This window comes from Brienomyrus brachyistius, chromosome 20 (assembly GCF_023856365.1).
Source record: "Brienomyrus brachyistius isolate T26 chromosome 20, BBRACH_0.4, whole genome shotgun sequence".
NCBI lineage: Eukaryota > Metazoa > Chordata > Actinopteri > Osteoglossiformes > Mormyridae > Brienomyrus > Brienomyrus brachyistius.
The window spans coordinates 8,910,721-8,936,807 of NC_064552.1; the positions used below are offsets into that span (position 1 = coordinate 8,910,721).

The 26,087-nt window shown below is 43.6% G+C and overlaps 1 protein-coding gene across 7 annotated transcripts in view; it reads right to left on the reverse strand.

Annotated features, from left to right (window-relative positions):
- Positions 1-24,752, reverse strand: part of spock2 (SPARC (osteonectin), cwcv and kazal like domains proteoglycan 2) — a 40,564-nt gene extending 15,812 nt beyond the window's left edge. For all 7 annotated transcript variants that reach the window (XR_007384189.1, XR_007384191.1, XR_007384190.1 and 4 more), the window contains exon 1: positions 24,395-24,752. Coding sequence is in view for 1 of the 7 variants with exons in the window: in XM_048987754.1 (XP_048843711.1) it covers positions 24,395-24,583 (189 nt within the window). In the remaining 6 variants the exon portion in view is untranslated. The remainder of the gene's footprint in view (positions 1-24,394) is intronic.
- Positions 24,753-26,087: the final 1,335 nt, after the last annotated feature.

Below are 26,087 nucleotides of genomic sequence, written 5' to 3' on the forward strand. Positions count from 1 at the left end.
ATTTTCCTCTAAATCTGCTCATTATCTCTTCTTTGTGTTCCGCACAGGCTCTGTTTCGACCCTCCCCTGATCATGCAGTTAAAACGAAGGTATCCCGCGTTCATGTACTCTGCGCTCATGCATTCTGAGCGCGAGTCGGTTCTGAAAATGGGCAGTAAATTGTAACTGAATTAAAATTCACGTAAGCATGCCTACTCCAGGCCCTGAACCCTGGCTCCGCCCGGAGCACTGAAAACGGCTCCTGTACACTCACTGGTCACGTTTACAACTCGTGAAAAGAGAACAACCTTGCTTGGTCCTAAAGTGAGCTGCTTCACCTCGCCATAACTGAAAACATTTTACAGTCTCTGCCTTCTGAATCTTTGATGAATATCGATGCTGCTCTCTTCTGTATAATTTAATATACGACTTTTATTAATATTCAAGTAAAAAAAAAAAAACAGACATCTTAAATCGATAAATCCTAGAATAAAAATATATAAATCAAAAACAACTTTTGCACATCCCTGGACGAAGACAGGTCCTTGGCTTAATGCTGTGGGGGAATAAACAGTGACATATCAATCGGGATTCCTATTTGTGTGGGTTCACACCAAAGATTCCTTAATGAAGGCCAGATACTGCAACCGAGTTATGGAAATTCATGGTTCAATATTACAGACTGCAGGTATGGCCCATGCCCTCGGACATCCAGCGGGAGCTGAGGAAAAGCAGGATCGGGTCAGAAGATGGATGGTCAGGAAGGATAGTAACCATGGGACAGAAAGCCAGACCCTAAGCGTGGCGATTCATAAGGAGTAGGATACTTTGGTCGGCATTTGTCAACAGGACTGCAGCATGGCTGCTGTAAAGCCAGCGGCGGGGGTGTAATGGAGCCTGGTGGTGTGCAGGTCCCCGACGCAGCGCTGTCCCCCAGGGCCAGCTCGGTATCAGCCTGGCAGCACTTGGCAGCCAGCCCGAGCGAGCCGCCCTAGGTCCTATCGCTACCCCACACCGCTAGCAGATTAAATATCGCGGCCCCGCCTGACATTTACTCACGTGAGTCCACCTACCCTCATGTCACCGGACCCAAGGAGTCTTTTTTTTTTTTTTGTAAAACTGAGGAGACATCTGGCTCAGTGAGCCAACCTTGGCCAGCAGAACATCATACTGAAATGATCCCTTATTTGTCATTTGTATAAATACGGTGCAAGTCTTTAGTCTTTGCATATCCTATTTAGCTCTCCTTTGAGACGCAAACATATGTACGGCTGAGAGTGAAGCAAGGAGCATAAGCACATTTATCCAGCACCTCTGTAGGAGACGGGCCTCATACAAGAGCCAAATGGACAAGTGACAATTCAGCCTAGGACGGGATTTGAACCAATAACCTTCAGATCACAAGTACAGTGACCCAACTTGCTGATTCATACTGCACTCTGCCGATTCACACTGTTGTATTGTGACGTGGATGGCTCTCCTCCTAGATACAGCACCGGCATAAAGCACATCCGACATCGCACTGCCTGTCCCAATAAAGTGACAAGTGTGATATGCATAGCTGCTCAACCCTCCTTTGTCAAGCCTCGCCACAGTCCCGACAACCTCAATATGGCGCCATCGCTCCATTTCAGAGGCACACAACTCAGGGAAGCCACTATTAGTGAAGCGAGCTGGTTAGGCTGCCATCGCCTAATGAATGTCATGTGTAGTTAACGTTAGTAAACGACACTTAGGTAGCTACGTTTATTTTGCATAGCAGCAACATGATATTCACTTTAGAGGTTTATTTATACGTACAGGCACTGTAATCTCAGGGGGACGAATTCTAATACAACTGTAAAAATGTAAAAATAATGTTGACAATACTGTTTTTTTTTTATGTGCAACAAAAGTGGTAAGGCGCTCAAGGTCACGCAAGGTACAGTAATAGTTACAGCTGAGGGGAATAGCTACGTTCCACCTGACTTCTGGCATCACGCATCATGACGTGGGAGGCGGAAGCTGAACACCTGCCCTGTGCGCCATGGATGATTGATAGTCAGGGGCGCCGCTAGCAATTTTGGGCCCTATGACAAAATATGAGGTTGGGCCCCCCTACCACACCCATTCAGATCTCTGGGGGCCCCTAAAGGGCGTGGGCCCTTAGAATTGTCCCAACTTTCCCCCCCTTAGCGGCGCCCCTGTTGATAGTGCCCGTCTTTTGAGGTCCTGAGTGCCCCTTTTCGATCACCCACAATTACACACTTAGCAAACAATGACACACACACTTTTCCTTGCCAGTACATCTTTACATTTACAGTTCTAGAACTTTCCATGTGCAAGGCCCCATCTTTACCGGCCAGGCTGCCGAGCTCATCATCGCCAAAGCATAGCCTAAGAAGAGCTACTGAAAATCCAGCCACATAAAGAAATGGGGACAGCCGACTGTCAGCCAGTTTGCCACTTGGGGGGGGGGGGGTGAGGAGTGCCACTATCGAGCCCCTACTCCACACTCCACATCAAAACGAGCAACAACAAAAAAAAAATGAAAAATCAATTACGGAAATCTGCCGAAAACAAGTCAAGTGTAAAGCCGAAATGAAATATTTATAAGCACAATGCAATTCAGATGTAATCCACTTTCCATCGACAGGCATCGGAAGCGATTTTGGTGCAATGCAATTTCTTCCGCTCTGAAAGCTTATGAAACTTAGCAAGTTCACGAAACACGCAAAAAAAAAATCCATAAATTATTTGTCTTATGCGCTGGGGCAATAATGGATCATACACAGATAATTTGGGATATAGAACACTGACAAAAAACTGAGCTCCATGCTCCATAAATATTCACCTTCTTGTGTACCAGCGCTTGGCGTTTCTTGCATTTGATGATTCTTTCCAAACTGAAGCTGGAACGTATCACATTCAACCTGGGCCACTTTAGTGCAAGGATGAACGGGTTTCCCTGGGCTGAAGTACAGGGACATCCTCCAAAAAGGGGCCTCAACTAAGCTCATGGGAGTTTTACTTACACAAAAAATGTTCTGAGGATTGAAGGAAAAAAATGATTGGTTCAGAAAGATAACCGATCAGATTGTAGAGGAGGTGGGTCCAAGCATCTAGAATACGTTTGACCAGCCAATCAAATGTCTTGGTCTGGCCTCCTCTAGTTGCTTGGACCCACCTGCTCTACAATTTGATTGGTCATCTCTCTGAACCAATCATTTTTTTCTTCTGCCGACAGAACAATTTTGCATAAGTAAAACTCCAGCGCACCTCAACTAACCTTGATTAATAAAATTTTAACTTTTTACTTTGACTGCTGCCACCCTCCACTCCTGACAACTCGAACAGCCCAGCCTCTCACCATTTGCCTTTGCTTTCAACATTAAGCAGTACTGGCACTCCATATCCAAAGCATCCGGGGCGCCAGCGAGATCTTGTGATCCTTTTCCAATCCTTCCCCGATCCGCAAAGTCAGCTCGGCCGGCACAAGAGGGGTGCCGGGGGAAACAGCTTGCACTCATAGCCGCTGTGATCTCAGTCGATGGGAGCCCAGAGGGAGCGTTTCCCATGATACCTTTCGGCAGTTGCCAAGGAGCTAATGAATCGGGGCACATTGGCTCACGCCGTGCACTTTCCGCAGACACACACCCCTGGTGTATTATTACGGCGCGGAGATGCTGTGCGCCCAGGCTTGCGAGTCCCCTTCTCCTGTTTTCCTTTGTTGTCTTCAGCATTCGCTAATGGACGATGCCTACCGTTCACTCCATTCACCTGCTGACTGCTGCGGTATGGTGGCAGCTTATAAACGTTCCACTGTGGGAGCCACCAAAAAAAAATCGATTCCGTCTCATGAAATATCGCCGATTTCTGGGGGGAAACAAAATGGTGGGCTGGCCAGTGCCTGGAATGGCAGGTTGCCCTGCGCATACAATGCCGGCACACTTATCTTAATTTGATATTTGTTTACTATGCTCAAATGTTAGTATTCCATCACTTAATGCCTCATCGCTAATTATTATTAGGGTGCGATTTTAGCAGCTTGATGCATTTGTTTTGTCACGTGGCCACACATCATGTCAGTACGCTTAGCAGTAACCTTTGAGTCATTTAGCCATCAATCTGTGTCACATCTGGTGTAGAATCCAGTTCATGAGTTTCCTCCATGGCCATTAATCGCCTACACCTATCAGTCCATCCGTTTATTTAAGATCACACCGATCCACACTTCTTTTCTGTTTACAGTCCTCTTAGTTTTGGCATACTGGCAGGTTCCATTTAGCTCAGAATTTTGGTTTGGTTTGAGTTTGATGGCTGGCTTGTTCCCTGGCTCGTTATCTGACTTCTGGGCTCGGTTCGCCGCTTGCCGTAATTTGCTTTGATCTCTAATTTTGTCCTTGGTTGCTCCAGTTTGGCTCGAGCCCAAGCCAGCCCTCTCACCTACATGTCTCGTAGCCCGCAGCCCCAGTACCTGTCGATCAGGTAAAGGTCTCACTAACAGATGACCTGGCATGCATGGCGCACTTAGAGTTTGTCCATTTGCTGCTATCAGTGCCGCCTGGGTGTGAAACTTCTTCTATTTGCATTTCTCTACTGTGTACATTACATTCTACCCGTTTTCCTATATAATGTAGAACAGACGGTGCATCAAAACATCCAGAGGCGTAATTGATACCATTAAAATGCGAATTTAAAAATAATATACACAGAACAGGAATTCCCTGTTATTTTACAACATTAGTGCTCTTTTTTTTCCCCACAATATTTCATTTCATCTTACTTAACATAAAATAAGGACTGCAGTCTTTAAAAAGAAAAAGCAGTCAAGTCGCAGTATTAATTATCTATTAGGTACCACTGTTAACAAAAAATAAATATCACAAATATAAAAATATTTCATTGATGCATTTCTTATTAAAAGCACGATACTTACACTTAACCAAAAACGCCATGATACTGAGGGATTGGCAGTTTGTCGCAGTACGGAACAGAAGTGGAGAAAGACAAGATGGCAGCAGATGCGGTTCCAGAAAGCCGCCCATCGACGACTTTACGGCCGTCGGCGGCCCACCGCCTCCCGACGTGACACTGATGTCCCCTGCGATGCAGTACTTGTTTTGTGAACCAAATGCGACATGCGTGTTGTTTTACCCTGTGGCCTGCGGAGTGTCTGTTGATGAAGTGAAAATTATCAGGTGTGGGGCCATTTGCTGCCCTGACATCTAGAGACACCCCCCCCCCCCCCCCAGCTTCCTGAAACTGCCGAACTTCCCTTTTCACCTGCATCAGCGTGTGTCACGCTCTGTTTCTCGTCACTTCTTAGCTATTTGTGTTCTTGCTGCTTTTTGTTTTGCCCCCTTTATTGTCTGTCATCTTCCTCGAGGAAGCTAAGCGGTCCTTCGTGCGCAGGCACATGCTTAAGATGTGGGGGGGGAGAGATGGGCCCACAGAGGGCGTCCGACGTAAGCGCCTGCCTTTCTTCTCTGGGAGAGAGCGGAGCCACATGCCGCGTTGTTCCCAGGGTGTGCATAACTCTGTCTTGATGGAGCTTCTGATGTCTTTCACGCATAAATGTTCCCGAATTTTGCTCATGAGGCCCCTTCAAGAGCAACAAGGAGCGTGTCGCGCTCCGGGTTAGGGTGGGAGTCCTTGCATCAGGAAGCCGCGGTCGCCGGGACGACGGCACGTTCAAACCAGGCCGTCTGAAAAGGACGCATCTGCCTTCCGAAACGACGCCTTTCACACTACAGAGAAGCTGTCTGTCAGGGTTCTGGCGTCGAAAACACTACTACCGGTAAACCGTGCGCAACTCCAACACAACGAATGTGCCCTTCTTTACGCCCTGCATCTACGATATATCACCTCAGACTGCTTTGTGTGTTATATCGCAACAGTCACTATATGACCACCCCTCCCCGCACACTAGGGGGCACTCTCTCGTAACGTAGAATCGAGTTACGTGGATCAGTTGTGACTCTGAAGCTTTGTTTTCAGTAACGGATTTAAAACTGATACCAGCTGCTCCAAAATACCGTTCCCGCTGCTAGCTATTGGCCTCCCCACGCCTTTTTTATTTAGCGTGCGCCACACACTAGTGACATCTGATGGAAACCAGGGGAAAAGCAGGGAGCTGACCTCGCTGTGCACAGCACGGTGCGTAATGAAGAGGCAGCCCCGTCCAATTAGGGAGAGCGTCTGTTTTTGTGCTCACGAGCAGATAAGACCACGGCGTTATCTCGTGTCTGTCCAGCAGACTGCCTTCCATATGATCCAATCCATGCACCATAGATCTTGGGTCTACGCATTCATCTGGTCCGAAGCTTCCACAGTTTAATATCATCGAACTTTTAATATTTGAATCTCCTGATATTTGTCCACGCACCTTTCCTTTCGAAAGGAACCAAACTAGGCGTTGTCCAAACACAGCGTGTCATAGACTGCTCATCCGACAAATTGTTAAATCAGGGCAGACTAGCAGGATATGATTCAAATTTTAATTTGAAGACAAATGCAGCATGCCTATAGGTCATCCTCTATACCGTCCTGACAGTATAAGGGAAACATTTTGAAAGCCATTGCGACCTTGAGGCAGACACTTATGCGGATTTTTACTAAAGCCAGACCTGAAGGTGTATTATGAGTCAGTTGGCCGACCTTCAATGGAATATCGAGAAAAAATATTAATGTCTGAATGGAGATCACTCACAATTGCCTTTCATTCAAATTTCCCTGTTTCTTCAAATTATTTCCAACAATGTTCTAAGTGGCCTTTGACAAATACATTGGTAGTAGAGGGAAAAAAAACAGTGATTAAACTACAAAAGTATAGAGAATATTTTAAGGTAGTTTTCTCATATTTAATTTGTGATCATTATCAGAAGTGATTATATAGCATAACATGTATTAAATTGTATGACATAGGAGCATAGCAAAGAAGGTTTGGTCTTGTTACACATTATAAGAGAAGGTGCCATTTTGTGACACAGATTTCAGTTTTGAAACCAGGCATTGCTATAAAATTGAGAGTTTTTCCTTTTGCTGCCAAGTTGAGATGGTTTTATTGGCCTGCATTGATCTGTGTTTTGTGCCTTTGTAGCTTTACAGAAATGGCCCAGCCAAAATGCGGGTTGACCAATAAAAAAGACTGTTTATTTCACGGTTGACTTAGGATTGGCTGAAGCCAAGATGAATAGGACCAATGGGAAACACCTAGCAGCCTGGTGTTAACCAGAATAGCTAGCCTAAAATGGACATGTATGAAATGATTATTTCAAGAACAGCTTGGTGCTCAAGATCGGCCCATCCGTAATAAAAAAAAAACAAGACATAAAACCAGTTATACTGGCACAGGGCAGGAAGATTCAAGTGGCATATAGATGAGAGGATACACTGAGGGAATCAATGCGCGTTCGTGTTGCATTTTGCCTATTTTGGCTTGTAGTCTTTGTTTTTCCGGAACAGCCCAACAAAAAGGTTAATTTAGAGGCAAGCATTATGTTCCAGGCCGGACAGTTAGCAGCAGTAGGAATAACGCAGGACGAGTAAATGCCCTATTGAATTTATCTCACATGCACTTACGGTTTGGACAAAAATCATTTTACATGTTTCATTGAACCTCCTTGCACTGTTAATCTGATTCAAGTAGCTTGCGAAAATCGAAATTGTCTGTTACCATGTCTTCTAAAAGGAACTTAGCAAAATGAAATAATGCTTTGAGATTATATTTAAGGCTATTGATAGGTAACTTCAGTATGACTGCTGCAAATGGGCCAAAGTATAAATGTACAGTAAGTAAAGTGCTATGCACATGATCAAAATGTGGTGATCCACGGAGTCCGTCAGTCTATAAGAAGTATAGCACAGGCGTACAGACTGGCAGCTGACCAAAATGTATGGAATGGTGTTGGTTGGTTGCGCCTCTCGACTCTGAAAGACCTTCACATTCACGAGAGGCAGCGTCCCATTTGCTCATTTGCTTTTGAGATGCATGAGACATCTGAATCTTCCTGGCAAAGAATCTCACCTGTTCTAGCCCGGATTATTGGGTATGTCCCTGCACTGGAACTTATGCTACATTCCATTTACCTTGGAGGTTGGAAGTCGGAGCTGGGAATGATGTCACACCCGAGCAGACCCAGAAAGTAAAAATCCAGTCCAAGATTTTGCTTCAGCCCAACAGCTGAGTCCTCTGTGTCTGTGACTCTTTATGCTCAAATGGTCAGTTGAATCAATATCTTGGACTGTTTTTTTTTTACTTTCTGGACCTGAAATTTCCACCTCAGCACCCAAGATAACTGGGTTCCGGTACAAGTCAGAAAGCCATTTAGCAATAGCAGTTCTAGCCAGGTTCGTCGTTAGCTACTGCTAGCAATAACAGTTGATAATAGTTGATATAAACACAGCAGCAACATGTCCACCGATAGCGGTTCGATAGTGCTGTGTGTGCGACCAATTTAATGAGATACAAATAAGACATAAGTGCTAATAAACTTTGTAGCTACAGCTTTCACTTCTGCTGATGAAGTGTGCAGCCATCTTGAATTCTGAAGTTGGGGTTGTAGAGGTTCCTGCGACTTCCTGAGTCGGAACTCCGACTTCAGCGGACGTTCCAATTGAGATTTTTGACTATGAATTCGGAAACTACGACTTCCAAGGTGGAACGGAACACACCATTTTATCAACCGTGCGGTCAGAAGATCTGTGAACATTGAGTTGAGCATAAGAGGTGTGCCATGATGAATACATGAATTCAATGACAACCATCGCATGGCAACCTTGGGAGAAGCGTAGGTTCTTTCAGGCTTTCGGCGATGCTGCTGTATATGGAACTAGATTGGATTCAGCGCTCTTAAACTCGCTTCATTCATCCCACATGGATACTTGGTCACAGTCCTGCAGCAGTCTTGCCAGATCTTGAGGATGTGGCTGGCTTTTGATTACAGGAGTGCGGCATGTACACAGCAGGACATCTTTTTTATCAGGGACTTAAGCTGTATTATCGGGTGTGTTTCCAATGGCAACACGTTTGCCTATCACACGGTGAATCCCTCGCCGTCCTCAGGCTCGTGCCTGGCAGTCACTGTCATCGGTGGTATAGCGAACGAGGCGGGTGCTTTGCAAATGCAGCGCGAGATTGAGGTTCGCTTATGTCAGAGCTGCAGGGAAGGGAAGGTCATTGTGTCATTACAAGCGATTTTCCTGGCTATATTTTCCGTGTAAATAGATAACACAGTTGCTACTGCTGATGCATGGAATATGTTAACAGCAACAATAATATAATTTTAACTCTTCGCTCCCTCATTCTCCACATGTATTGGTAAAGGTTCCTGGCCCTAAAACATACCCAATAATACATGCAGGGGCATGCCAAGAAATTTTGGGGCCCCTGACAACTGCTACTTTGGGGCCCCCCCCAGCCCAGTTTTACATATCATTTTGTGTAAGGTCCCAATCAAGTGTTGGCCCCCCTGATTCTGCCAGGGTATCCATGATCCTCCGAAAACCCTGGATACATGTGAGTTTCTAACTTTTAATCACTAATAAGGAGCAGAGCGGCCCCTAGGTATAAGGGGCCTAAGTAACTGCTTAGGGCCCAGCAGCCACCAAGGGGCCCACCATCAGATCAGCTTGTCAGAATGGGAAGATAATAAATGACAACTAGGTTAATCAATTTTTACTTAAGGCCCCGAAGATTAGTTGTCCAGGCCTAGTAAGGAGGGTAGGAGTGGTGGGGGCAGGGGTATATGGCTAAGTGGATTATGTTGCTATGCCAGAAGGTCATTAGTTCAAATGTTTGCTTCTTAATATCAGGTCATGGTGGAGATCTCTGCCAGGTCTGATGAGGGTCATGCAAACAGCATAGAGGAAGCGTGTATCCTTAATCTCAGTGGGGTACCGCCAAGGCTTGGAGACCAGACTACTGTCAAGTTGATGCAACAATAAATTATGCATCAAGAATGAGAGCGGATGCCAGAAAGGGAATCGTGGATTAACTAATTATTCGGTGTGACGGTTCAAAGTGAGGTGAGGTGCCGGCCAGGGAAATTGTGCTTGAAATCATCCTGAGGTTTGCTGTGCTCATGCATGTCAGGCCGATACCACTGCATAAACACACACTGACAAAGGATTTAGTAATAAGAGCAAGCTGTAGCTAAAGAAAAATTGATATTCAATCTTTTGCACTTTCAAAGGAAATAAGCCTTTTGTTCAACCTGAAAAGCTTAAAAATTTCTTAATTCCTTTAAGACCTAAAATAATATATACATTCGCTTTGTTCATTGGCCTCATAATGAAAGTGAATTTCTGCTTTTATCTCTACCAAAGTATAAATTCAGACGTCACTTATAGAAAACAGCCAGTTTAAAGTATTGATCGATCAATACAAGATAGGGATAATTTAAGATGAGATATGCACAAGTTAAAAGTAAACAGTAAAATAATATGTCTTTACAATAACTTAGACATCTCTTATTGAAATAATGCACTTCTCGTAAAAAATATCCAATTCAATGAGAATAAGTCTTCCTGTTTATTGTAATCACTCGTAATAGTCAAAAATAGTCAGCAATAGTCACTCTGCATCACAGCAGAAAGCTAATAAAGGCAACAAGTTTATTTCTATGGCACAATTCTGACACAAAGCAATTCAAAGTGCTTTACAAAAGCACAGGGATACATTAAAATAAAAGGCATTAAAATCACGCTTTAAGAAACAGCCTAAAAGCCAAGCAAACAAATGAATGGCTAAATAAATGCTTGCTTAATAGTGTAATGTGTTTCTCGCGCAAGCTGACGTGCGTGCTCAACGCGTGCGGGCCGATGGCAGGCTTGTCACTTAAGAGAAAACCGACATTGTGCATTTTGTGCCTCCAACGCGATGGGCTGCTACAGCATACAAACCATCTGCCTCACCGTTACCGCTGCCTATGGCCCCTGTTCATACATTTCTGTGTCATCGAGTAGCTAAAAATAAGGAAATCCTTGTGAGAGCCTGTATCGGGATATACGCACTGGTACATGACTTCATTATTTTAGCGGATCATTGATTCAAACGGTATGAATTTATTCCTGAGAAAATTGGCGATTGATCGCGTTGCGCGACTACAGCCGCACTCGGATACGCTGACCACCATAATTGGCGCCTTTTGGATCCGCTGTGTGGACGCTGCCAGGGCCGCATATGCGTGTTGGTTTGTTTTCTCCCCTCTGTCACGTCCGTGTGCGTGACTCACCGCCCATCCCGCTGTTAGCGAGGTGCCACGGAAACGGGGCGTGAAATGGGACGTAAGGAAAGCTACGGAATAGACCCCCTAAAAACACGATAAAGCTGATGGATGCAGGTTCTAACTCCACCCTGAGGGAGAAAGATTTGAAATAGTAACTCACTAAGCATCCAGATGTATGACCCAAAACTGGCGCCAATCACCTACCAGCATCTGCTAAAAGCATCTGGGCTAGCAAATAAATTCTTAATTATAACCAAGTAAATTGCTTCCACGTATCCTCTTGACTTATAGATGGGGGATGTAGTTATTCTGGACAACATCTGTCTCGACCATTTGACTGACGCTGTTTATCCAGGACAAGAAACCCTTTTGGACGTCAACTGACTCAACAGCATAAGGAGGATTGAAGGAGGATTTTTCCACCCTTGTTTTCCATAAGAATTCAGAATGGCCCTTAAAACCAGTAAAGTTGTAAACAGAGGTGCACGGAAGAGCATTTGACCATTAAAGGAACTCAAATTATCAACTGCTTAGAGACTCTGTTTGGGTAAAATAAAAAAGCAATACCTATTACATTAATTGCCAAAATTATGGAAACACTTCCAATTTTTAAAGATTGCAGAACTTTATTCCACTGTTACCCCAGTAAATTATTTCATTGGCCAATGTATGGTATTTGTAACATTCTTTGATTGTTTATAAACATTACCGCCAATGTCGTGTAGTAATTTTTAGTGCAATGCCAAAAATGCTAGGTGTTTTACACAATTTTGGCCATTAGTGTATACGTAACATTGCAATGGGATCAGGCCGGAAAGGTACATTGCGGCACGTGGAAAAACAAAGCAATGGTTCAAATCCACTCGTCAGAAATCTCGACCGCCTGGCAGCTGGGGGGCCCGGAGGGTTGACAAAATGGTGGGTTTGTCCGCTTAATCACTTGATTACAGTTTGTAGGAGCCACCGACTGGGAGGAGAAGGTTTGGGGAAGCGGGGGAATGTTGCCCGTCGGCGCAGATGTGCCATGAATGCAATCATGTCCAATGACTACAAAGCAGGCAAATTATGGGAGTTTCGCATCCAGCTACAATTTGCCCGAAAAATCCTCTCGGCTAGGAACTCTTGGGGCATCCATGGGACACGAGGGTAAACGGGACGTACAAGCAGACCTTTTGCAGCCCTGACAGGAGGACTGACACGTCAACCGTGCTGTGGGGGAGGGGGAACAGCACTGCGGGACTCCTGCTTCCTTGAGACATAAATCCTGGTTGGGCGCAAAGCGGCGTCCACAGCAGCAGGAGAGGAGTACGTGACTGTGCTCAATAAAGCCGCGCGTACGTGTGCAAGAGGAACACAAAGAGCTCTGTGGTATTTCACTCGCTCTGATTTTATCTGAGTCAGCCTGTCAGACTCATTATCCCCCCACCCCTTTAAAAGACCTAAACCTTTTTAACAAGGTGATACATCTTCAGCACGGACCCAAAACAAGAGAGCACCTTCACCAGTTACCTGCGGTTAGGTCTCGTCGCTTATTAGGCTGTTGAGAACACAGATGTGCTCTTTGATAATCCGACTGCAGAATCTTCCAGAACGACACAGTCGGAGCGATACTGGCATTTGCCTGTTGTTTGTCTTCACATATTCCCCGCTGACGCATTTTCAGTCTGTCCGTCAGCATTTTTCCCCAGAACGTTTTTTGTTTGTTTGTTTGTTTTTATTAGTTAAGCAGCATTATAAACATCACTTGCGCTGGTGGAAACTTGCGAATTTTGGCAACCGAGCACCGTGAGGCTACAATACGGGTCACCCAGGGACGGCAAAGCGCAGGTGCTGCTGGGAAAGCGCGGATGGGATGCTGGCACGATGCCCGGTGCCAAAATCTGTTACGCCTGCATCTCAGTCCTGCCAGAATGCAAGCTTTCTGATTTATCTTACAGCAGCCATTAAAAATGTATATCTCAATAAAGAGTTTGGACTGTGCGTGTCTCATAAACGAATCAGTACTCATCAGTGTGAGCTTTACTGCCAGCATAACTCACTCACATGGGTTCCAGAACATTCTGCTGCGACAGACACCCTTCTTCCTTACTCCATTGTTATTTGTGCTGCTATGCAAGTTACCCTGCAACTATCCATGGTGTGAGACTGCTGCCATATCCCAAAATCCTCCACTGCTCCCCATCAGGGGTGTCACAGTGAGATACAACCCCCCCCCCACCAGTACCACGCATTTCCCTGACGTTTGCATTTTTATAACCCTAAAATCTAGCTCTGCAGCCAAGAAATCAAAATTCATTATCTTTGCCATACTAAAAATATAATCCGTACCTTCGTCGTCATCTGATATTCCGCCCCCTCCAGTGTTAGTAATACAAGGCAGATTAAATACACAGGACTAGACTCAGTACTTGTGTTTATTTAAGTCAGATAATTAAAAACATGTAAGTGCTTTCCATTCGCCGCAGTGTTTTGTTTGTGTGGACCTCCACTCCCGCTGGACAAAGCGGGCGCACGCTCTGTGCGATTGGCGGCGGCCTTGATTAGCATGCCATGACATCTGCCCAGTCATCAGGATGTGGAGAACGAGCCGGCAGGAGCCGGAAAAGCCCAGCTAACAAAGCGCTTACAGTTCTCGTCGCCCTTGAACTCATCCCAGGCTGAACAGCGGTCCCGGGGCTGGGGGAATGAGCGGCGGAAATGAGAAGAAGAGCCAGGCAACCCCCCCATCCCCCCCACCACCACCACCGCCCCTCCCCCTCCGGAGCACCGGCACCCCACCCCAGCCCAACAGCACCACCCTCACATCATAATGAAGGCTAGGGAGGGCAGGAGCCAATCGTGCGACAGGATGTGGGCGCCTCATTCATCGTGGCATGGATTCGGCGTAACAGGTGCACAGTCTCTCCCTCTCGCAGTCTGGAGGACCAGACGAGGCTCTAATGAGCTTCTGCTGCAGAGCCGAGGTTCTGGGCCGGAACGCTGCTGTCCACCGCGGAACCCACGTTTATTCTGAACGACCAAATCTGAGCTCCGGAACAGAATCCGCGGCTACAGCGCAGCCGGTTCTGAACTTTCACGTTCCGGATCGATTCATTACAAAGGCCTTTTACTCCTGCACTGTTCTCTCTCCCGGATTTATGATATAAACTGCCAATTCTGAAACAGATGGGAAGATAACTGAGATATCAGTTCCGTGGGAATAATATCGACAGACCAGACCTGCAGAAAAACAACGAAACCAGAATCCCACGTAAGCACTCAGAGATCACTGACTACTCATTTGCATCCAATACCAAACCTGGGCTCAAATACAATCCTAGAGTAACTGCGAATATTTACTATTCCATTAAATCTATCATTCAAATCATTTTAATTACAATGTGTGAATTAAAACACATTTGACATTACAACCTGATCTGATGGGTCATTTGTACAGCTTCAGCTGTGTTGGTTTGCTAAATGCAATAGGTACAGTGCATGGACGAGAAAAACACAAACCATTAAACGGTATATGTCTTCAGATAGTTTCCATTAGATTAATTAGGTCCTGGGTTTGGTTCATTATTCCATTTATGGGTCAGGGTTCAGTTTGCTCCTTGGTTTTTCGCTCCATTAACGAAACGAAATAACAGTCTGCAAGTTCCGCCGAGCCCGGAGTTAGCCAACGATTATCAACACTGGTGCTGTCTACACAGAAGAAGCTGCTCCTACAGGCACACGTAGTTAATACCGGCTGCCAATTTGCTTTAAGAAGTGTTTGTGAGGTGCACAGAAACACTGGGTTCTGCTTATTAAAAAATCAGTTTGTTTTCCTTATGTTTCTTGATGCAGGCAGCGTGGTGTCGCAGTGGGTCGCCTCACTGCCTCACGCCTCCAGGCCTGGGGGATTGGATTCCGCTCAGCAGGCGTGTAGTTAGCATGTTCTTCCCGTGATTTTGTGGGTTTACATCAAGCACTCGAGACTCCTCCACAACCGTATGAAGAATTCATGCACCTAAATATGGGTGTTGCTAGAGATTTTGGGCCCCATGAAAGCATATCATATCGGGCCCCTAATCCAGGCCAATCCAATTAAGTTCCAAATATTTTATGGCCCCTGTCAGTTTGGGACCCTTGGAATCGTCCTAAATCATCCCCCCCCAACACCATGTGGGACCTCTGCCTCTAAACTGCCTCTAGCTTCTGAAATGCTGCATTTACCACCATTTAAATGCATTTCTGTGGATCCCCCCTCCCCAAAGTTTGAGGACCCTTGTTGGCCGCTACACTGGGAGGGGGGGCAAAGTGAAATTTTGAGTGGACTTACAGCAACATTACAACCCACCCCTGCATGTAATAGCCTGCAGCATCTCATAGCATGCCCCCCCCCCCCCCCATGCACATACCAAGCCGCTTATTAATGAATCGCATTCTATCCTGCCTTTCTGAAATCTCTGCCTCCCGTTCGCATCAGATTCATGTAGCAGTTTCTCGCTGTCAGTTTCGATGTCATGGTGAATATTCATTAGAAAACGGCCAGTGAGTTTGCGATCTGTGACACGTGCGAATCATCCCTATTATTTCAGTCGTTGTGTCTTTAGGTCTGGAACTGCCAACTCTAAATATTGATTAAGCTGAAGTATGTTAACCGATATATCGTGCATCGCTGCATAGCCCATTGTTCACCCCATCTTCATAAAGACAATGATGCAAAATAATAATAAAGAGAGAAAGACCGTTTGTCGCTCAAGAAGAAAATCTCATTTCTGAGTGAAAAAAAAATTCACGGTTTGTGATTTACCCAGAATCGTGCAGCCCAGCTCCACTTTCTATGGTTCTGTTGCCGACATGGCAAGGCACAAAAAAATAAAGAAAATAAATAATAAATGTTAGACAAATAAGTCTGCATGCCAAGGGTACGCACAGTGCGTACAAGCGTACAGCTACACTAGTGGTCAAAACTGAGGAAACACCTAGCATTTTTGGCATTACACTTAAAAAATTACTACACGAATATTGGCGGTAATGTTTATAAACAATCAAAGAATGTTGCAAGTATCATGCGTTGGACGATTAAGTAACTGGAGCAACAGTTGAATAAAGTTCTGCAATCTCTAAAAATGGAGTGTTTCCACTATTTTGGCCACTAGTGTAGAAGGGTGGCCCCTGCTTTTTTAGACCTTATAGCGACTACATGCTTAAGGAAGACGGGTAATATGTAATTACCTCATACTGCCTCTGACAAAGGCACTAGATGCTTTCTGATTGGACCATATCTTCTGCTTGCAACACAGGTGCAGATATCTATGCACCAAATTTTATTCTCCATCTAGAGCCCCCAGCTAATGTTTGATTTGGTTTTTGTACGAGTCAATGAAAACCTTGTGTTCGACCTTTAATATTTACTAAACATTTTTGTAGCAGTTTTCTGAAGCGCGTCTCAGGGAAAAAAAATGTACTTCTGAAGGAGGTGTGAAACTGTTGAGAATTCCTGCCAGGGTGTGACAATCGAACGTGTGGCAAGTAATTTTAGCCTCCATTAACTGCCAGTATAAAACTGACACAAACATGCAGCCTAACGCCTGCTCATTTCCCAAGAATCTGCTCGGTTTAAAAATAGGACGCAGATTGGAGGGGACATTAATCCTTATCGTACCATTTTCTCAGGTTTCCATAGGAAGTTATTGCACGACATGTCATTTTGCGTTCTTTAATATTGCATGCTAATAAATAATTAATCATGGCAATTTTGTAGCATTTGAACAGAAAAATCCATTCGTTCGCAGACTCTGCCCAAATGATAAAAAAAAAAAAACGATAACTTTTAAAGTCGCACGAAACCTTTCATCTCCTTTTCGCCTGGCTGCCATTTCATCTACCTAGCTTTGAACAGGCCTCTTCAAGCGTTCTCGCTCAGTGCTTTTCTGTCCGCAGCACACACTCTGCCCCATTGCGAAGCCCGTAATACACTTTTAATACCCTGATTTCATTATTAAATAAATATTCTACCTAAGTTATCGGTCTCCAGTGAAATGATGTATGCATGCAGGGGTTTTTAATAAGGGGGGGGAATCCTTTATGAGCACCTCTATCATGTTTCACCTCTTTGAAGAGCCTTCCTCAAACACGGTCCCTTCGCCCCTCTTCTTCGTCCCTGTTTACTCGGCTCCCTCAAGGCATTTTTTTATAGTCCTACTCTGGGCATTTCCTTCAGCCAGGCATTAGGCTGGCTAAGGACCGTCTTCTGGTCAGTGTCAGCACCCAGCACACGTGCGACTGTTTAAACATCAAAGGAAACATCTGTGAGAAGAACGAACCTTGATCCAGGTACATATCATGTCTGATGATGGCGATACAACATTTATTTGACATTTGCACAAGTACGGGTACATCGGAATGCTTCTTTGTACGTATCCCATCATGCTCTCCTTTGAGACACTCACACACACATATATATATATACACACACACACAGGTGAGAGCAGAGCCCGGGGCCAGAGTAGAACATCAAGCCATTTATCCAACACCACTGGAGCTTCTCTGTCTCACACATCTCAGCACATTAAAACACAATCCTGTGATCATGAGTAACTGTCCAGCTGGTTGCTGGTTTAGAGGAAGGAAGGTGAGATGCCATTAAAGAGCCTGCAAGTCTCTGTGGATCTTCAAATGCCAGATCTGCAGTTTGGCTTTTATTGATTTTATCGATTCATCTCGATTCAGTGTTGATTCAAAAAAAAAAAAAAATCATGCCTTGTTTGCAAATTTACCACCGCATAGCTTGAATATAACCAAGGGATATGCTGTATGCTCATTAATATTCAGATGCTTACGCTGGAAAAGCCAATTAGAGGGCCCAAAGGTGAAATTGCTCTGCCAACCCAAGGATTTCAACGAGAGACCGCCTGATGACCTGCAAAGCATCCAGACCGGCTGAGCTGCACACCACCGCACCAATTAGAGGATAAAAAAATAATTCATCAGTGTAAACACGTAGCAGGGTTGCCAGCTTCGGTCAACTGGCTGGAGTGGATTTTCAATTCGAGACACGTCTCCACACAGTGCACACGCATATACATGAATGTAACAGTTACATTACCTTGTAAATAGTCTGTAGGGTTTGCATACTACCCCAGTGCTTTTGATGTTGCTAATTTTAAGTCTATAATGTAATAATATTGATTTGCTGTAAGATTTCTTGCATGAGCATGAGAGTCTGAAAGCGTGAGTGTCATGTCAGATGTGTGAGAGTTGGCAACCCTGATGCAGTATTCTGTAACTCAAATAGTTAGTATGGAAGGCTTCGATGCTTTCAGCCTGAAAGTGCACGTGTACGTCTCTCCAATATTACCACGATGTCTCACCATTTGGTACCACAGTTATATCAAGAACCCAGTGCCTGAAGTAAACATCGGTTTTGTTGCATTTAAACCTCCACGCGACGCACGACTTTTTAAAAGGCCGAATAAATAATTCACCATGCTGTGACTGTTTAAGTCTGCTTTATACACATTACGTTTTAAATGTGAAATATTTATCAGCTGAAAACAAATCAGCATGACGTGAACTACCTCGGAAATGTTCCTTGACTGTTAAACTGCCAGAGAAGAATTTAAAATGCTGTCAGCTGTTAGTGGTGTATAGACGATGTTTAATATCGGGTCTAGATTAATTTACTATAGGATGAAACAGCACTTGCTTAAAATGTGTCTCCTGTGATCGTTAATCATAGACTCAATCTGACCACGGATAATTCACCTGAAACATAGAAATCGTTCAGTCCTACTGTAATGTGCACATGATCTCATGACAGATAATAAATAAACTGTAATCCCACACAACAGTGGGTCAATGAGATTAATGGCATGCCTCCTGTTTATGAAACGCTGTTAGCTGGGTGGAGGATTCTCATTTTAATAAAAAAAACATTCACGTCATTGTTTAACATGCCCATTCATGGTGGAAAACAGTGAACACAAAGTTCAGACTCCCTGGCAAAGGAAGCCAGACGTAGCTATCAATGAATTTCACTGCTCGTAATTCCTACTCCGTTCGTCCCTAAGCACTTTGGTTCCTTTCACAGTTTTCTTTGAGCATTTGGCAGTTTGGAAACACGTTAACGTTCTATCTCTGAGTGATAAAAGGAATTCTACCGCAAAAGACGATGAGATCTGCATTTCAAACGCGCAACGGAGCATCAGTACCGTCAGGCAGGATGCCTTGTGGGTAGCTAGAGAGGAGAGAACGACCAGCAAAGTACGTAAATGTTTGCCAGTTTATGGCAATGCTCAAATTCTTTAACAATTAATTTATTTAACTGATATAGTTCCCAATGAACCTTGTTACAATATCACAGCAATAATTTGCTGACTTCTCTTCATATAATCCTGAAGACTTGCACCATTTGTTCCAACTTCTATACCTTTTTCTGGTCATGTATTTATCAAAGGATGTTTTGAAAGGCATTTGCTTGCTTGATTGCCTGTTACATTTCCTCTTGAGAAAAACAGGAGACCTCAATGGGTAAATCTTGCAAAAAAAAACAATGCCTTTAAAGACATACCAAAAGAAAACGGTACTCAAGTCAGAGACGATACTGGCATTCGTCCACATTTCAGCATGCTGGTGGAAGGCAGAACCACACGTCTGCAAGGTTAGCAGATGCCGACGGCCACACACCTACGAAACAGGATGACGCCTACAAAAAAAAGCTAAGAATTAGCGCCATGCGGACGTGTTTACTTTCCCTGCAGTAAGACACAATCCAAAGCTATGTCATCAAGGACACGAGTTTTCCTAAGTCATTTGCATTGTGGTTTTATCTCCCTGGCACTGACGGCTAGCTCAGAGAAGAGCCTCTGACTCACCGAGACGTTCCGGTGCAGAACAGGCCATGACAGTGCAATAAATACATGACACAACAATGGTTCTGTACCCGCCTACCACGCCCCCGTGTCACGTTTCAGGACGAGTGAGGCTAAATGCAAAGAAGGGTGATACTCGCTTGTTGGCTCGTTTCCTGCATATTGTACAGTGATGCATTCGTCCTCAAAGACTGAGCATGTGTCAAGCTGTCATGGAGGCTCACACGCTCAAAATCTTCTCCAATTACTTTCAGAATCTAAAAACATACAAACGTGAAAAATTGATGCCACAAGATTTCCCAATACATCCTGTTACAGAAAATTCAAGAGGAATCCATCAATACGCTGACCTATTATTTATTTTTTTGTTAAACTTAACAGTTAATATTATTATTCTGGAAAGGAAATAGTGTGTTTTCCAGCTCTCCAGTCATGAGTTTGATGCTGCCTCTCCCTTGTACTATATTGTCGTTTTTATTTTATCCTCTGCTGTCTGTATGGTTATTTTGTCTTGTTACTGGTTATTCCGTCCGTGCCCTGTTTATTATGTTCTGTTTCACTTGTTCCTTGACTCCTCCTAGTTTTTGCCTTCTCTGTCGTTACTATTCCCTGATCACTAGTTCTTGTTATTTGTCATTTATTCCACCTGTTTCCTGTTTTCTGATTGGGTGATTTTGGTTATGATCCACACCTGCCCCTTGTTAACTTTGTATTTAAGTTCCAGTTCTTGCGCTGTTGGTTGCTGGTTCATTGCGGCTGTTTTCCTTTGTTCCGATCTGTTTATTAGTTGTATCAATGATAGTTATTCCATGATAAGTTACTGTGGTCTTCCTTTGTTTCTCCCTGCTTTTAGTATTGTGGTTCTGCCAGTCTAATTGCAGATTAGTGTTTGTTTTCTTTGTAGTTTTGTTTAGTCTGTTTCTTGTATTACCTGTTTTTGGTTTTGACCCCTTGTGGTCCATTTATTTTCTGCGTTCCCCATGTGTTCTGTATTGTGGGTTAATAATCCCATTTTTGCAGGAGCTGCTCTGTGGATCGTCCTTCCCTCTCTTCCCTCCTTCACTATTCCCTGCCATAACACCTTCCACCATAAAAACAGATGCATTTTCTTGATCTATAATTCACTGATTCCATCCCATAATTTTTTAAATAATACTTTTTCTCATGCATTATAACTTTAGCAAAATGATTTATATATAGTTCTAAGTATTTAAATGAGATATTCTTCCTGAATTTTAAGACCATACATGCGCATTAAATGGCTATTTTAATTCCAGACAGTTCTTGAATCTAGACCAATTAGTGCTAACTAATATTCTTTCTATTGTGCTGAACGGTTGTAAGCTATAACAGCAATATAGCAGCTCCATCATCCACCTGTTTCTTCGTTTTCACGGCCGCCCATCCCTGTGAGGTCATGTGGAGGCAGCCAGGTCTGGAGAAGCTGGAAAATATCAGAACGTTTTCCCAAGCAGTCTCGACACCCGACAGGCCCAGCGTTGTCAAGGCGGCACCTGGCATCAAAGCAGGCTTCCCCTGGAGAATTCTGGGCCCCGCAACATCTTCATCACTGGAGAGGTTATTTCAAGCCCCTGAGCTACACCATGACCCAGTGCAGCCAGTTTGAGTGGGAACTGTCACCTATATGAGCCAAAGGCATCCTTATACACACAAGAAACCAGTATTTCCTTTTACTCACATTTCCCTTTACAAATTAAAGAACAAACAAACAAACAAAAAACCATAATCGAATGCATCTGTTAATGTCACTGCTCTGCGAATCCGCTGGGAGCCAAAGAAGAGTTTGCTTTCTTTAAATGTTTAGGTTCGGGGGAAAAGAGGAGTAACTGGGAAAGACATTCAACCGGCAAGTGCCGACGCGTTTCCTCTGCGCTGTAAAACACATTTATATGCAGAAGCCAGTGTGAGCCAATCGATAACCTATCGATCTGCAAATACAGCAAGTGCTGATGGCTCTGGCCGGAATATCAAACCCGCTCATGTAGACCTGCAAAGCACATCCATTAATAATCCTGTTCTCATTTACACCTAATCCATCCCGCTGCAATTTGACTAATTCCCCAAAGACTTCCACTGAATGTACATCCTCAATCAACATCCTGGGAAGTATTTGCTTAATCTCAGGCCAAGAAGGTCCACACTGTCAGCAATATGTATCGATGTAAATAACGACCTTCTAATTTGAATTGATTAAAAAAAATAAAAAAAGTCTACCATTACGTTCTAAAATAATGTTTTGAAGAAACTAAGATTCTCATGACCGTTGCGCGGACTCGGACGGTTTTCCACGTCACCGTGCTGAGTATATTCCAGTCCAATCCAATCAAATGCAATACAATCCAGTCGAATCAAATCCACAAATTACCATTTCCAAAGTAACCAGATAATTCATGTCTTGTCAGGATGCTTGTATAATTCAGGCTAATAAAATGTCAGCTGATATTCGACATCCGTCCTCGGTCTGCTGCGCAGCCTTTTCTATCTGTGCTGAAATAATTTCAATTTATTTGTGCATAGGTAGGCCTGTAGTACCACTTTACACGTGTAGGACTTCAAAGGTGAAACGCAGGGGCTGCCACTCCATTCAATGGTTGGTGGAAACCGACTGAAATGAACCTCATAAGATGGAAAATGCCGGAAGGTGCGGATAGATTCAAAGCGAGTCTCGGGCCTCATTATTGCTCCTCCAAGCAAAAAAGTTATTTCCCAGACTTACTTACGAATGAAATGCATTAGCATGTTTAAAAAGTACATTTTTATACTGGGGCTAGATTTTCGGCAACAGCTGTTTAAAATGTTTAAGTTTTATTTTTTAATGGTGTGACATTCTGATTTAAATATAATATTTCCGTACCATAACGTTGCTTATTGTAGCAGTTGCGCTTCATGGAAATAACATACTGATATTTAACAAATAGACCTAGATAGATTAATAAAAGATATCAAAATATATGCTAAATGCTGCGTTTATTGTTAGCATCCATAGAAGTATCTCTTTTGTAAAACGAAGGTCAAAGTCTTTATTATACCTTACAGAACATCATCTAAGCTATTTTACATTGCTGTTAACACTATGCTGTAATACTGACCGTCGAGATATTGGGTCTATTTTAATTACATTTCATGTAGCTGCGGGATTTTATGTCGAAAAACATATATAGGCTAAATACGGCGTTTAAGTTCTGAACATGCAAGTAGCCTGCAGTTACAGAGCTTCAGTAGGTCTATTGCCTGGAACTAGGTAAACACATGTTTAAAACAAATTTAACCTAAAAGAAGTACTTTTATATTGTTTAGTTTATTGGTTGTACCCACCGAATTTCATCCACAGTGTTCTTTTTAGATTTACAAGGGCTTAGCCGGATGCGGGCAAATTCAGCTGAACCTACTTTAAATTAACCCAAATTCTCCTAAAATCCATGGGGCCAGGAACTCGGAAGGCGCGGCTCAGAAGCTCTCGGATGGGGCCTTTTAACTCTCTGATTTTAGTCTCTTCAATAAATATATTCATGGAAATAATTATACTCGGCACAGAAAAGTGCTATAATAACACGATTTCTCATATAAGCATCAAAGCAGAGGATAAACATTCTCCACAATATGCGTGTAATAGGTATATAGGCTAGACCGTGGTTTTGTTATTTTTTTTAATCAGACACTTAAACATAAATCAGTTTGCAACCGACCGTAAAATCAACAAGAAGTTCAATCCGTTATTTTCTTCCAGCGTTAGATGATTGACTCTGACCTCATTAAAGGTTATTCATCTAGACACTTGAAATGTCTCAAAGTAATTAATCTAACCACTAGTATATGCTTTCCTAAACCTCGTTGCTTACATTTTGCTACGGACCTATAGCGTATTATCAAACATATGAATGAGGCGTTTTACCTATGTCAACCTAAATTTATAACATTAAATTTTGATAATTCTACCCAGCGAATAAAGTTTCTTCTGTAATATGAGGTACGATTTTCGCACGTATGGTAAGTGTTTAATTTTCGTATTTATTTATTAATATGCGAGCGATGCGACGCTGCGGCCGCCGGCACCTCCGTGTTTCCTTCCCTGAGGTCCCTCTGTTTGTCCTGCCGCTGGTTCCCTGGTACACGATCATCTCTCTGTATCCTTCACGGATGGTGATCGCTCGGCTGATGCCTGCGTGATCTGATTTCCTTGGAAACATGTGTAATGCTCACGCAAATAGCCTACGTTTAAATCAAAACCGCGTTGGACGTATTATTAACACGGCATAGAAATACAGTAGGAGCATGCATCTGGCTCGGTAGGTACGGACATAGACGGCTCATCAGCGATGCTGTAAAAATACAAGAACTCACGTCTCTGAAGCGATTCCAGTGTTTGATCTTGCGGCTGTATTGCGATATGGTGGACAGCCATTGCTCATCTTCCATGAAATTCCCTGCATTTTCCGCCTCTTTCCCACTTTTCACTTCTCCTTGCATGGAGGACCTCACCAATATCAGTATTGGGACAAGGAGGTACGCCAGATCTCTCATGCCGATCATAGCCGTCTGCTGTGCTGATTAAAAATAGGATTTTTTTTCACACTTTAACGGAGGACTTCCCTTTCGGGTACGGACGGACGGCGGACCTGGAGTGAAATGTGACCCGATTATCAGATTCTTCTTACAGACTCACTGCTAAGGAAAGAGAAGGCGAGAGAGATAGCGAGCGACCGAGAGAGAGAGAGAGAGAGAGAGAGAGAGAGAGAGAGAGAGAGAGAGAGGGAGGGTGGGGGGAGGCGGGTGGTGGGTGTTGGGCCGTCAGGGCTGCGTCAACAGAATAAACTGTCAAGTTATGAAATTGTAACACCTGACGTACAGTATTTAAAGTGTAAGAAAGAACCAAAGCCAGAAACGACATGATGTGACATCCGGGAATAGCCTTTTATGCTGAATTTTATTATTTGTCATGACAAATTGTGAATGTAAAGTTGGAAAGCCCACAGCATACACCTGCACACCAGCATTTCGTGGTAATACACCGACAAAAAAAAAAAAATCGAAAAATAACAAGACGAATACGTAACCTACAATGCTTTAAAATGAATTTGACAAGAAGTGTCAAATTGAGAATATGTGTATGCAAAAGTTGTTGTTTTACAGTTTTAAAGATATTGTGTTAAAGAAATTAATTTCATTTAGAAATAGCCTAATTAGCTGCTTGGTTCGTTATGACGCCTGACAGACCATGACGGCTCTGTTACTGATGCTTGTATATGCTTGCAGATATGCGACTTAACCGACTTATTTTTAAGCGAATGGTTCCTATTAAGAGCTTTTCATTTTCAAATTCATTCAAGCACGAAGCCAGTACAGCGGACATTAGGCGGGATCTCTGGGAATTCGTTTTCCATAATGAATCATCACAAATATAATCATTAGCCTCCATACGGCCGTATTGTTCTTGCATGTTAAGAGATGGAAACGCCAGATATAACTGGCGCTATCTAAAACCTGCAGATCCCATTTTCATAATTGCAGCTCTTTTGGCATCTGCATAAAGCAGCAAAATATAGGTTTCCATTAAAAAAAACGTTTCGCAGTTCAATTTCCAAGACCTAACGCTTTTAAGATTACATTATAAAATCAAATTGGATGTATCTGTGGGATTGATACTCAGGCTTTAATTCCCAGTAAGGAACAAAGAACTGGGTTTCTTATGCATATTAGCTGTGAGGGTGGCTCCAGCTCTGATCCACCTACATGGATGAAATTTAGCTCTCTTCAAACATCACGCCTTCTATATATGAAATGCCAAAAATCACCCATTCATCTTGTGCCAGTTCTAGTCAGAGATAAATTTTTGATGTTTAGTTATCAGTTTCTCCTTGTCGTTGGGTTTGCAGCACTTCACCACAAAGAAAGTTCATTCCAAATTATCCTCCTGGATTTTTATTTGTCTTTCTCCAGTTTCCTCCCCACAAGCCCGTATTGAATATGGAGTTCAAGCTTACTGGTCTGTATTTCTAGAGCAGCAATAGGTGACCCTGATCCTGGGGGGCAGTAT